The sequence below is a fragment of the Scleropages formosus genome, chromosome 16 (assembly GCF_900964775.1).
Source record: "Scleropages formosus chromosome 16, fSclFor1.1, whole genome shotgun sequence".
Lineage (NCBI taxonomy): Eukaryota > Metazoa > Chordata > Actinopteri > Osteoglossiformes > Osteoglossidae > Scleropages > Scleropages formosus.
In genome coordinates, this window is record NC_041821.1 from 26417711 (window position 1) to 26432549 (window position 14839).

The 14839-nt window shown below is 46.0% G+C and overlaps 1 protein-coding gene across 1 annotated transcript in view; it reads right to left on the minus strand.

Moving 5' to 3' along the window:
* sntg1 (syntrophin, gamma 1) overlaps positions 1-14839 on the minus strand; it is a 200141-nt gene that overhangs the window by 166614 nt on the left and 18688 nt on the right. The window contains exon 2 of the mRNA XM_018727869.2: positions 6367-6421. Coding sequence (XP_018583385.1) covers positions 6367-6393 — 27 coding nt within the window. The 5' untranslated portion in view covers positions 6394-6421. The remainder of the gene's footprint in view (positions 1-6366; positions 6422-14839) is intronic.

The window sequence follows — 14839 nt, forward strand, 5'->3', positions numbered from 1 at the left end:
ATTGAAGTAGTTGAAGTAGTTGTCACAATTCCCGGGAGCAGTGTCCCCCATCAACCAAGAAGTTCCTGCGGTACCAGGTCTTCATTGTTTAATTCAATGTAAAAAAAAAAAAAAAAAAAAAAAAAAAAAAACACACACACAGATGCTCGCTACTTAATTTCTTAAAGTTTTGTTATAGAAGACTATGGCATTTCAATAAACTTAGCACAGCTACAACTCATAAGGACTTCTGTCACAGTCCAGGGAGCACTCTTTTAAAAACAAAAATCACTCCTACAGTGCCTCTTGAACACGAAGATCCTATGGGTTTGACAAAAATATACTGTGACCATCCAAACATACACTCCACACCCCTTTGCTGGGAACAACTGTCATCCCCTGAAGTCAATTCATGGCTCAGTTTCAGAAGATTTCTGACCATTCTGTTGAAGAAAGTGTGGTTGGAGACTTCATCCTGGAGATCTGCCAAAGGTATTGGACTGCGGTAGAGTGTTGGAGTTTCTGGGTGCTGCCGGTGGTTGGAATGAAGCCAATATCCTGTCCAGTTTTCGTCAGGTACTAAATAACCACATACAACCAGAATTAGGCTGCTGACACAAAAAGCGTAACTTCCACCAGCTTGGCCAGCAGTCAATTTGTTTGAATAACAAGCAGAAGCAGAATGGAATGGGACCACAAACTACTCTCTCTCATCCCCTTAGGAAATATCGATGAACTCATGTGGGTCAGGAAAGACCACCTGAATCCTGATGAAAAGCAATAATGTCACAAGGAAGATCTTTGCATCTATTGTAGAAAACCAGACTGCTTCTGGGTTGCCTGTTCACTCCAATTGGTTCATTGGAAAATCATTCCTATGGTAGTGAGCTGTTTTCCAAAATCATCTACACTTTGTCATTTCTATTTGTCTATTTGTTTCATTCCTCTGTTTGATGCTCTGTGTCACTGTGCAAAAGGAGTGCTCAAAAAATAAATAAATAAATATAACTGAATTGAATTGAATCCACACTAATCCCTCGGTTGGTGTTAGCAGTTCCTATATCATGGGTGGCCAAAATGTTTGTCACAGGGGCTTTGGAAGATTTGGGGCAAGTAGGAAATTTCTTAGACATGGAGTTGGCTAAGGCATGGAAACTCAACCTCTCCAAAACAGACATCCTTCACCTCCTAGCTCCTCTGTCTTCTTGTTGAGTACTGTCTGAAAGTGGACAACTTTCTTACTTCACTTCATAAACTAAGAGTCTAGAAGTAATAATCACTCCAAGTTTGTCTTTGCCGCAACATATCAAAGCCTTGTGCTGCAGAAACATCCTCAGTAACATTCACAGGATTGTCTTTATTTCACAACAAACCATGTCATTCGTGGTCCAGGCCATGGTGATACTGAGTCCAGACAACTGACACCCACTCTTGTCTGGCATCCCAGCCTCTGCCATTAAACTGCTCCAGCTGATACAGAATGCTGCTGCAGTAGTCATGTTTGACCTGCCAAAGCATTCCCATGTATCCCCCTTCATCATCTCTCTGCACTGGCTTCCTATAGTTGCCCGTATCAAACTGAAGACTCCGGTTATGGCCTACAAAATCAACAACAGATCTGCTTGATGATATCTATAAGACCTGATCACTTCCTGCACTCCAACCAAACTGCTAAGCTCATCCACCTCTGTCTGCTTGGTTGTCCCACGCACAAGAGGTCAAAAATCAAAAGCACAAAGGTTTTTGTTTCTGGCTCCAGTGTGGTGGAATGACCTCCCCTCTCACTCAGAACTGCTGAATCTCTCTCTGCTTGAATCACTCTCTGAAGAGTGTCAAAAGTCACCCCTTTCAGACTCACTTAACCCCTGATTTCACAAGTGCTCAATGAATATGTACATTTTTGTTACGTTTAATCATTTAAAATTATTTATTTAATAATTGAAAGTCTGTATGCAGCTACTCATGTAATGTACACTAAGTTCATTATATACTGTATCATACTGTTATACTGAATTTGCCCCAGGTGGAGGAGTTTAAGTATCCTGGGGTCTTGTTCACAAGTGAGGGGAGAAGGGAGCGTGAGATTGGTCGCAGACTGGGAGCAGTGGCGGCAGTAATGCGGTTGCTGTACCAGACTGTAGTGGTGAAGAGAGAGCTGAGTCATAAGGCAGTCGAGCTACGTCCCTACCTTCACCTATGGTCATAAACTTTGGGTAATGACCAACAGAATAAGATCGTAGATACAAGCAGCTGAAATGAGTTTTCTCTGCAGGGTGTTGGGACTCACTCTCCATGATAGGGTGAGGAGTTTGGACATCTGGGAGGAACTCAGAATAGAGCCACTACTTCTTCACATTGAGAGGAGCCAGTTGAGGTGGTTTGGGCGTCTGATTAGGATGCCCCCTGGGCGCCTTCCTTTGGAGGTATACCAGGCACGGCCAACTGGACGAGGCCCCAGGACCTGCTGGAGGGATTATATCTCACAGCTCTCCTGGGAACGTCTGGGGATCCCTCAAGCTGAGCTGGAGGAAGTTGCGGGGGACAGGGGCCGCTGGGCCTCTCTGCTCTCCCTCTTGCCACTGTGACCCTACTAGGACAAGCGGGAAAGAAGATGGATGGATAGATCATACTGTTATGAGACCCCAATCTGATAGGCCTTCGTGGATGACATCAAGGCAACACAGATTAAGGATACAAGACCAAGCAGTCAGCCCCTGTCTTGTACTCTGTATGTCCTCAAGTACTGCATCAGCCCTGTGATTCCACAAATTTCAACCACGCTACAATATGAAAGAAACTGCAGTTCTAATAAGTAAGGTTTTGGCAGCCTTTTAAAGGAAATTGTTTGTGAAGTTGTTTGTGCTGCACTGTTCCAGTTGTTCCCAGGATAAGGTCCTTAGGCAACTGTCAAGGGGACTTTCTGAGCCCTGGAAGCGTTCAACATGGGTAAAGCAGCAAGCCCCTGTCTTACACAGGGGGAAAAAATTATATCTTTCATCCAACATTACTTGAAATGTAAGATCGCTCACAAAGAAGGTGGAAGAGCTTGAAATACTGACAAGGATGCAGAGGGAGTACCTTGAATGCAGCAACTGTGAGCAGATTTCAATCTTTGTAAGCAGACAGGAATCACAAACAGTACGAAGGAAGGTGTCAGGGATAATAAATGGCTTAACTTTGGAATACACCTGCAACACAAAAAATGATCTGACTGTCAATGAAGTGTATCCATATTTTGTACAGCTTATCTCAGTTGCAGTTTACATTACGCCTCTGCTACTGCAGATGCAGCAGGTCACATCATGCATCATATCCACCTGGGTTCTTGCTTCTACAATAAGAATCCATGAGGCACATGTGAGTTGACCACTCTTTGTCAGAAACAAGACAGGAACAAGAAACAAGACAGCCTTCAGGACAAGTGATATGGAGGAAATGAGGCAGGTGTAACAAGAGCTAAGGCTAATGATCAAGGATGCCAATGACATCCTCAGGAAGAATGTGGAGGACAAGCTGAGACAGAATTCATTTCAAATTCAATTCAGTTTATTTTTATAGAGCACTCAACTCAAGCAGTGACACATGAGAATGATGAGGGAGAGATCTGAAAGGGTCTTAAAAACAGTCTGGCCACTTAGTGGAGGGTTTCTGTGACAAGACCAATAAGTCAAAGCAATTTTTCAACAGGTTTAACCAAGAGTTTTGAACCGTGAACACATCTCCTCTTGTTAGCGTAGTGCTTTTTTTGCATATTTTTTATCCATTTCATTATTCATAATGCCTGGTGGTAAATGTGCACTTGAAGGAAAATGAGAACTGTCTCTTGAGTATACAGTAATCAAACTGGAGATTCAACTGAAAAAAAAAATAAGGAAGTTTGAAGGTGGACAAAGATTATCATGTATAGCATGGGAACTAGATTTAGCCATATTGACTGCGAATATGATAGTGAAGGTTGCTGAATGTATAAAAGAGCAAGTGAAAGGAACAGCTAGCATGAAAACAACAATAATAACAAAGAAACATTAAGGTGCAATAACTGAGATGGAAAAATTGTTAGTGATATGGATACTAGACAGCATACTACTAGATCTAAGGTAAGTGCATACAGTACATCACTGTACACATATACTTTATAGAAAGGTAAAGATTTATTTCATTGACCAGGCCTATGTCTTATTAAAGTATTGAATATGTCTGACATTTACTACACACATCGTCAGAAACTGCTTATCCCAGGCGGGGTCGCAGCAAGCCGAAGCCTAACCCAGCAACACAGGGTAGGGGCTGGAGGGGGAGGGGACACACCCAGGATGGGATTCCAGTTCGTCACAAGGGACCCCAACCGTGACTTTAACCCCAGACCCACCAGAAAGTGGGACCTGGCCAAACCCATTGCACCACCACAATCCCTGGTTGATATTTACTAGAGAATTATATTGTGTAATTTTTATACCTGTTTGGAACCAATGCCTAGGCTAGGCTAGCCTATGTTGAATGGTGGTGGGGGAGGGAGGGAGGGAGGCATCTGACATACATAACTTTTGACTTATGTAAGGGGTTGAAGAACAGTCTATTTGCATAAATCAAGGGGTTTTTGTACTCGTTAAGTTCACCAGGGACATTGGACAGTTAATTACTAATATTTTACAAGTAATATAAGGTGGGTATTCACTTAGCTTAATGTCACAGATTGAGCTGTGACAGGCAAGTTGGTTGCAAGGAATCAGTAAGATGCCGGCAAAGTACCATCAATGAAATGCTGAACCTTGTTGCTGTTGTTGCCTGTCACATGCATTTCACCTTATATTGTTATATTGCTTGTTCTGGTTTAGTATTCAATTTAACACTTTTTGTTTGAACTAGATTAGGTGCCGGGAAAGGCCTACCTGTATCTGTCTGTTTGTCATTAACTAATAATTTTTCTTTTATAAAGGTATGGCAGGTATATGTAACTGGTTGTGGAGAGTGAATGTATTTATTGTTTTTAGAAGATCATTTCTGTAGACTTTTTCCTTACCGTGCAGCTGTCTAGTATTCTGTTGTGTTTGGTGCCTTGTGTTGTAAACCAGATGAAGTGAACTATTTGGGGTATATCTAGGTGGGAGTCCTTGGGCACAACCAACTAGACAGGGGTGTTTTATTGTGTAGTGTGATAAATGTTTTTATAAGTTGTAACGTAGGGATATTTATAGTAGAAAATGTTCTGTATTGTTTGTATGTTTTAGTATTTATGTTGGATGTAATTTTTGGGGAAATGTACTTTGGAATAGTTGAGGCTGTTATGGTATAACCAGAAGGGCGGAGTTACTGCTATATAAGTTTGTATTAGGGCACTAGTGGAGAGGGTGAATTGATGCAAACTTATGTAGACACTCTCATGCAGTAAACAGGAGAGCTATGCATTAATGTTGATACAAGGGGTTAAGCCCATGGCTCATAGGCCTCATGTTCTTTGTAACTTAATGTTTGTTTTGTACTTGGTTGGGGGTTAATGTGTTTTGAGGAATACTTTTTAGTAAAAGAAAATAAACCTTTTTGGTCCAACTACTTCAATTCTCCACTGCTGCTTCCATCTGTTGTCCATACCCTCACACTTATCATCAACAGAAAATTCCAATATCTGTAGATCCACCATTCTCATTAATTGGTTATCCTGCTTAGAGTCCCAGTGGTTTGACCCCATGCCTGAACCATAGAGTGAGAGGCAGGGTACATCAGGAATTTTCACTGGGATGGGACAAGGTAGGACAGGACACACTAGCCTCTAGTGAGGCCTGGTTGATTTAGAATAATCAATTTTTTTTTTTTTTAAAGGAAAGCTGATGCTTTTCTCCAGAGCAAATGATCATGTTAATCTACTTACCTATTTATGCAACAGGGCAGTTTTAGGTTGATTACCTTACTCAAGAGTACTACAGCTGAAGGGGAGGTTTGAACCTATCATCTTTGGAGCCAAAAGTAGCAGCTCTAACTGCAATACATCAGCTATCCCAAGTTTACCTGAAACTCTAATTCTTTTGACTGCATCACTGGGAGGGAACCCATGCAAACCTGGGAAGAACATCAAAAGTCCATGCATACTGAACTAGATTAAAGTCCACAGGCTAGCCGAAAGCACAGGAGTTATGAGTCACCTGCACTAATGACTGTGCCACTGCATCAGTCGAAACTTCAGCTATTTAAAGCATAATTAAATGGATCTAAAGCTTCCCTTTTAGTCTCTGGGGACATTTATATTGCTACAAACATAAGTCTGCATTAAAAAGTGTAGTAAATGCTGTACCGCTGCAAGAATAAAGAGTGACACCTTTGAAAAGTGAAGGAACATAACATTGCTTGATTCTACCATAATCCATAAATCGGCCTCTGTTTAAACAATCATACCTCCTCAGTGGAATTCTTGAAATCCATATGCTATGGCACAGTGGAAACACCTGACCTGCAACACAAAGAAAAACACAAAAAGTACAAAGCCAAATTTGAATTGATATTCACCTTCATTCTTTCCCATTATGAGGTCAGGACAACCCAATATGCGTTCAGTGCAACAACAGATAAAGTACTTAAAAGACTGTAAATGAAAAAGAAGTTTAGAGATGCACACACACTGTGAAAAAACATAAAAATTAGACACTAAGAACACATTTTCTTATATTTTCTTACTCCAACTGACAAAAATGCTACAAAACGTACTGTAGCAGTGGCGATGGGAGCAGTAGCTCTCCCATAGTGTAGTAATGCTGATGTGGATGTAAATAGATGTTGGGCAGTCATTATGGGGAATTATGGGGGAATAATGACTCCTGTGTTATTCTGTTGTTCAAGAGTTTTTCGCTGGCCATATTTGTGCTCTGTGAGTGCTACTGTCTAATGATGCAGAGGCACAATAAAGCTCATGTTCAGACAATCCCTTTCTATAATGCTGCTGACAGCATGGTCTGGGTAGTTTGTTAACTCTAGGCAACTTCAAAAAAATTTAATATAGCATACTGTAGGGTGTGGAGGCATGGTGCGGTCAGCTGCTGCCTGCTCTGTGGCAGGTCTGAGGTTTGATCCCGGCTTAGGGTGGTTTGAGATGGACTGGCATCCTGTCTTGGGTGTGTCTCCTCCCCCTTTGGCCTTGTGCCCTGTGTCACTGGGTAAGGCTTCAGGACAAGTGGTTGTTGACAATGAATGAGTAGCGTTCTTAGGTTTACTTACGAATCACATGTCTGCAACTATATCTATCTCCTAATGTAATGCACAAATTCTATTTTCTCTGAGATGTACATTGCTTTGGAGAAAAGCATCTGCTAAATGAATAAATGTAGATGCTGTTCTTTTAATTATTATTAATTTAGTCTGTTATATATGAAGTGTTTTACAGAATTTTTAGACATTTGTCAAAGTGAGTGCCTTCACCTCCTAGCTGGTCTATCTGCCCGTTGAGAACTGAAACTGGACGACTTGATCATTTCACCTATCTCATAAGCCGAGAGCCTAGGAGTAATGATCGCTTCAAATTTGTTTTTCATTCAACTTATTGAATGTGCCACGAATGGCTGCCTCAGTGTGGTGCTCTCCAGTACTTTTGCTGTTTTTGTTTATTTGTCCTGTTTTTAGTCACTTTTTTTTGACCAGTTACACCAGAGACAAACTGCTAAATGTTTGGCAGAGCACACCAGGAACTCTTTTACCGGTTTTTGAGCAGTCTGATGTTTTACTAGACATTTTAGTCAGAGGAGCAGCTCTTCTCTACAAATGCTCCACATGGCACAGACAGGGGGAGGCAAGCCGGTGCACTGCTGAGGCTCTGACAACACGGCTTCAAGACCCTGCTGCTGACAATTCACCTGAGAAACCTCCGCTCTCACGCCAACAAAATGGATGAACTGCTGCTCCTTACCCAAACAAACAAGGACTTTTCCAACTCTGCTGCTCTGTGCTTCATGGAAACCTGGCTGAGTGCAGCCATTCCGGACAGCACGCTACATCTGCTGGACTTCCAGCTCTTCAGAACAGACTGCATCGCAGAGTCAACGGGAAAAATGAGAGGCGGTGGATTATGTTTTTACTGGTTTAAAAATGGGTGTACAGATAAAACAGAGATAAAGAAGATGTGCTATCCTGCTCTAGGAGCTCTCTTCATCAGCTGTAAGCTTTTTTATTCACCATGGGAGTTTTCCTTGTTTATTCTAGGGAGTGTTTATATTCAAAGGGGGTGTGGTGGTGCAGTGGTGCAGTGGGTTGGACCACAGTCCTGCTTTCCGGTGGGTCTGGGGTTCGAGTCCCGCTTGGGGTGCCTTGCGACGGACTGGCGTCCCATCCTGGGTGTGTCCCCTCCCCCTCCGGCCTTATGCCCTGTGTTGCCGGGTTGGCTCCGGTTCCCCGCGACCCTGTATGGGACAAGTGGTTGTGTGTGTGTGTGTGTGTGTGTGTGTGTGTGTGTGTGTGTGTGTGTGTGTGTTTATATTCCTCCTCAAGCCTGTATGAGTGCAGTGCTGCAACAGCTGACTGATGTGATCACACACACAGAGTAACCATACCTGGACTCTTTTATTATCATCCAGGGAGATTTTAACAGAGCAAACTTCACTTTTGAGCTTTCCAAATACAGACAGCACATTACATGCCCCGCCACAGACACAAACATACTGGACCATTGCTACATCACATTAAAGGATTCATATTGCTCTGTCCCCCATGCATCTTTGGGTCTCTTTGATCACTGTCTGGTTCATCCCCTCCTGACCTACATGCAAAAACTTAAACTAGCTAAGCCTGTAAGGAATGTAAAGAGATGAACCAAGGAAGCAGAGTTGGAATGACAGGGTTGTTTCCCCTGTACTGATTGGAATATCTTTGAAGTTTCAGCCACTGACCTGGATGAGCTCACTGACACTGTGACATCTTACATCAGCTTCTGTGAAGATATGTGTGTTTCTACCAAGACTCACTTACCATACAATAATGACAAACCATGGTTCATGGCAAAACTCAGGCAACTCCATCAGGCAAAGAAGGAGGCCTACAGAAGTGGGGACAGAGTCTTATACAATCAGGCTTGAAACACCCTTAATAAGGAGATAGGAATAGCTACTCTGATAAACTGAAAAACAAGTTCTCAGCTAATGACCATGCATCGGTAGGGAAAAGGCGGAAAGAGATCACCAGCTACAAGACTCCATCCCCCCCACTCTTCAAGATTCAAGAGTTTATTGTCATGTGTACAGTAAACAGTTCATTACACCATACAATGAAATTCTTACTCTGTGAATCATCTCAGCAGCCTATGATATAAATTGAAGGACATAAGGAAAGAAAAACATAAGGAAAGAAAAACACAAGGTGTAAATCACAAATTTACAAAAATTACTATTAGTGCAAAAATCCAAGAAATGAAGTTATATACGTATATAAAGTGTGCAGTGCGCAATGTAAGCATAGAAGATGTACATGTGCAAAGTCCTGCATCGGTAGATTGGGTCTATTCGCAGTTGAAAGGGGGTGTGTATTTGTGTGCGCAACGTATGCAGAGGTAGCCTGTGGTCTCTGATTTTATTGGCATTGTGGGTGTGTATGTGTGTGTAGGAGGGATGGGGGTAGTTGACACCTCTCAGGCTCAGAGGGTAATCTGTGTCTGCCGTGATGGATGGAGAGGCAGTGGATGGGTGTCGTGGGTAATCAAGAACTGGCCGACGACCTGAATGTGTTCTACCACAGGTTTGAAAAGGCCAGTCATTCCACACCTACTCCCATATTCTCTCCACATGACCATCAACACCTCTGTGAAGATGTGAAGAGGATGTGTTCCGGGTCTTCCAGAAACAGAAGACAGAATAAGCACCAGGCCCTGACGGCGTCCCACCTGCCTGTCTGAAAGTCTTCACCCATCTTCACCCAGATCTTCAACAGTTCACTGGACCAGTGCAAAGTCCCCTCCTGTTTCCAATGCTCCATCATCATCCCAGTCCCCAAAAAACCCAAAATCACAGGACTGAATGACTACAGACCTGTTGCCTTGATGTCTGTAGTCATGAAGTCATTCGAAAGACTGGTGTTGGCCTACTTAAAGGACATCACTGAACCCTACTGGATCCCCTCCAGTTTGCCTACAGGGCGAACAGGTCAGCAGATGACACAGTCAACATGGGATTGCATTTCATCCTGCAACACCTCGACAACCCAGGGACTAATGCAAGAGTCCTTTTCGTGGGCTTCAGTTCGGCATTTAACACCATCATCCCAGACCTCCTTCAAATCAAACTGATGCAGTTTTCTGTGCCCAGCATTGTCAGTGGCTCACCAACTTCCTGACAGGCAGACAGCAACTAGCGAGGCTGGGAAAATTCACTTCCAGCACCTGCACAGTCAGCACTGCTACACCCCAGGGATGTGTGCTCTCCCCATTATTCTTCTGCTTGTACACAAATGACTGCACCTCCAAAGACCCCTTGATATATCTCCTGAAGTTTGCAAATGGCACTACAGTTATTGGCCTCATCCAAGACAAATCTGCATACAGCAGGGAGGTTGAACAGCAGGCTGGCTGGTGTAGTCAAAACAACCTGGAGCTCAACACGCTCAAAACAGGGGAGATAATCCTAGACTACAGGAACTGAATGCGTTTCATGGCTGCTTTGAGTTCAAGAACAAAACCCCCCCGCTATGCATCCCCACAGTACATGATAACACAGGTCTCACCCTCTCTATGGCACAGGTGAGAAAACTTTTAGCCAAGTCAACATCCGCAAAGCTGCTGGTCCGGGCGGAATTTCAGGGTGAGTTTTAAAAACATGCAGTGAGCAACTGGCTACTGTCTTCATTGACATATTTAACACCTCCTTAAAAAGCTTAGCTGTACCCACTTGTTTCAAAAACACCACCATCATCCCCTTTCCCAAGAAAAACAAAGTGAGCTGCCTTAATGACTATCACCCAGTGGCACTGACCCCCATTGCAATAAAATGCTTTGAGAGGCTGGTGCTGGGACACATTAAGGACACCATCCCAGACACTCTGGACCCACTGCAGTTTGCCTACCGCCACAACAGATTCACTGAAGATGCAGTATCACACACACTTCACACAATTCTGTCTCACCTGGATAACAAAAACTGCTATGCAAGGCTATTATTTGTGGACTATAGCTCAGCATTTAACACTGTCATCCCAACCAAGCTGATCCAGAAACTACTATGGCTGGACTGAGTGCCACATTGTGCAACTGGATCCTGGATTTCCTCACCAACATACCTCCTCCCCACTGATCCTCAACACTGGCACTCCACAGGGAAGCGTCCTGAGCCCAATGCTATACTACCTGTTCACACATGACTGTGTAGCCAGTCACAGCTCCAACACCATCATAAAGTTTGCTGATGATACCACCATTGTGGGTCTGATCACCAACAACGATGAGACGGCCTACAGAGAGGAGGTGAGGCTCCTGGCAGAGTGGTGCCAGGACAACAACCTGTCTCTCAATGTCAGTAAAACTAAGGAGTTGGTGATAGACTTCAGGAAACAGGATACGGTTCAGGCACCCATCTACATAGGAGGGGCAATTGTAGAGAGTCAACAGCTTCAAATTCCTCGGGGTCACCCTCATTGTCAAACTCACATGGACTGAGCACACAGTATCAACCATCAAAAAGGCCCATCAATGCCTCCACTTCCTCAGGCGTCCGAAGAAAGCCAGGATGACCACTACAGTCCTCACTACTTTCTACAGGTGTGCTGTAGAGTCCGTCATCTCAGGGTGTAATACATCCTGGGGTGGCAGCTGCTCCATACATGACAAGAAATCCCTACAGAGGATGGTCAAAACAGCTCAGGAAATCATTGGCACACAGCTACCAGCAGTACAGGAAACCTACACCACACGCTGTCTCAGAAAGACAATACGCATAGTCACCCCGCACGGGCACTTTTCTCTTCCCTACCATCTGCAAAACAGCTTAGGTTTATTTGAACCCGCACAGCTAGGTACAGGAACAGCTTTTACCCCACTGCTGTAAGAGTATACAACACTAACCAATGTGCTACCTTCAGTAACTAGAGTTGGACTGCTCTACCCAAGCACATTGGTAAATTACACTGTCACTTTAAGCATTCTCTTTCTCTCGTTCTGAGTTCTCTGACTGTCAACTGGCATTATTGTTCCTACTGATACCATTATTTATTGCTATTGCTGTTGAACTACTCACTGTAATTGTCATTGTTTTGTTTGTGCAGTTTTTCTATTGTCTTTGTCCATAGTCGGTGGAGAAACATTCAGGAAGATTTTCATGATACATGTACATGGTACCCCTCCGCGAACCGCCACCTTAATGTGGTGGAGGGGTTTGAGAGCCTGAATGACCTCGGGAGCTATGTTGTCTGGGGCTATATGCCCCTGGTAAGGTCTCCTATGGCAAACAGGTCCTGGGTGACAGACGAGATAAAGTGCGGTTCAAACCCCCTTTATGTCTATAAAATCAAGGCTCTTGTTCACCCCGCCTGGTATGGGGTCACTGGGGCCCCACCTTGGAGCCAGGCCTTGGGGGGGTGGGGGGCTCGCATGCAAGCGCCTGGTGGCCAGATTCATGCCCACGGGGCCTGGCCGGGCTCAGCCCGAAGCCAGGATGTGGAGCCACTCTTCGGTGGGCTCACCACCTGCCGGAGAGGCCGTAAGGGGTCGGTGTGTTGTGATCTGGGTGGTGGTCGGGGCCGAGTGCCTGGCCAACCCAAACCTCGGGCACCAACTCTGGTTTTTGGGACTTGGAATGTCACCTCACTGGCAGGGAAGGAGCCTGAGCTAGTGCAGGAGGATGAGAGATACCGTCTAGATATAGTCGGGCTCACTTCCACTCACAGCTTGGGTTCTGGAACCACTCTTCTCGACCAGGGGTGGACTCTCCACTATTCTGGCGTTGCCCAGGGTGAGTGACGGCGGGCGGGTGTGGGCTTATTAATAGCCTCTCAGTTCAGCCGCCATGTGTTGGAGTCTACCCCGGTGAACGAGAGGGTCGTCTCCCTGTGCCTTCGGGTCAGGGAACGGTCTCTCACTGTCGTTTGTGCTTATGCGCCTAGCCGCAGTGTAGAGTACCCGGCCTGAGGGTCTGTTGGGAACATTTGGTGGAGGCCCCTGTCAGAGAGGTCTTCAACTCCCACCTCCGACAGAGCTTCAGCCAGGTCCCGAGGGAGACTGAGGACATCGCGTCTGAATGGACTATGTTCCGCACCTCCATTGTCGGGGCGGCGATTCGGAGCTGCGGTCATAAAGTCTCCGGCGCCTGTCGCGGCGCCAATCCCCGAACACGGTGGTGGACACCGGAGGTAAGGGATGCCGTCAAGCTGAAGAAGGAGTTCTATCGGGCCTGGCTGGCTCGTGGGACTCCTGAAGCAGCTGACGGGTACCGGCGGGACAGACGGAACGGGGCCCTGGCAGTCGCCGCGGCAAAAACTCGGGCCTGGGAGGAGTTCGGTGAGGCCATGGAGGAAGACTTTCGGTCAGCCTCAAAGAGATTCTGGCAAACCGTCCGGCGACTCAGAAGGGGGAAGCAGTGTTCTGCCAACACCGTTTACAGTGGAAGTGGTGCGCTGCTGACCTCAGCTGAGGATGTCCTCGGGCAGTGGAAGGAGTACTTTGAGGATCTCCTCAATCCCTCTGACACGCCTTCCGTAGAGGAAGCTGAGGCTGGGGACTCGGAGGGGGACTCGTCCATTACCCTGGCTGAAGTTGCTGAGGTAGTCAAAAAACTCCTCGGTGGCAAGGCTCCGGGGGTGGATGAGATCCGCCCCGAGTTTCTCAAGTCTCTGGATGTTGTGGGGCTGTCTTGGCTGACACGCCTCTGAAGCATCGCGTGGAGCTCGGGAACGGTGCCTCTGGACTGGCAGACCGGGGTGGTGGTCCCCCTTTTTAAGAAGGGGGACCGGAGATTGTGTTCCAACTATAGGGGGATCACACTCCTTAGCCTCTCTGGGAAAGTGTATGCCAGGGTACTGGAGAGGAGAGGTGAGGGTTCATGGGAGTCTGCCCAACCAGTCCATCTGTGTTTTGTGGACCTGGAGAAGGCATTCGACCGTGTCCCTCATGGCATCCTGTGGGAGGTACTTCGGGATTATGGGGTTCGGGGCTCGCTGCTACGGGCTGTTCGTTCCTTGTATGACTGGAGCAGAAGCTTGGTTCACATTGCTGGCAGTAAGTCAGACCTGTTCCCGGTGCATGTTGGACTCCGCCAGGGCTGCCCTTTGTCACCTATTCTGTTCATTATCTTTATGGACAGAATTTCTAGGCGCAGCCAGGGAACGGAGGGTGTCTGTTTTGATGGCTGCAGGATCTCGTCTCTGCTTTTTGCGGACGATGTGGTCCTGTTGGCTTCATCGAATCAAGACTTACAGCATGCACTGGGGAGGTTTGCAGCCGAGTGCGAAGCGGCGGGGATGAGAATCTGCACCTCCAAATCCGAGGCCATGGTTCTCAGCCGGAAAAAGGTGGATTGCCCCCTCCGGGTTAGGGGTAAGGGGGAGCTCCTCCCTCAAGTGGAAGGGTTTAAGTATCTCGGGGTCTTGTTCACGAGTGAGGGAAAAATGGAGCGGCAGGTTGACAGACGGATCAGTGCGGCATCCGCAGTAATGCGGTCATTGTACCGGTCTGTTGTGGTGAAGAGGGAGCTGAGTCGTAAGGCGAAGCTCTCAATTTACCGGTCGATCTACGTTCCTACCCTCACCTATGGTCATGACCTCTGGATCATGACCGAAAGAATGAGATCGCGGATACAAGCGGCAGAAATGAGTTTCCTCCGCAGAGTGGCTGGGTGCACCCTTAGGGATAGGGTGAGGAGCTCAGTCACCCGGGAGGAGCTCGGAGTAGAGTCGCTGCTCCTCTGCATCG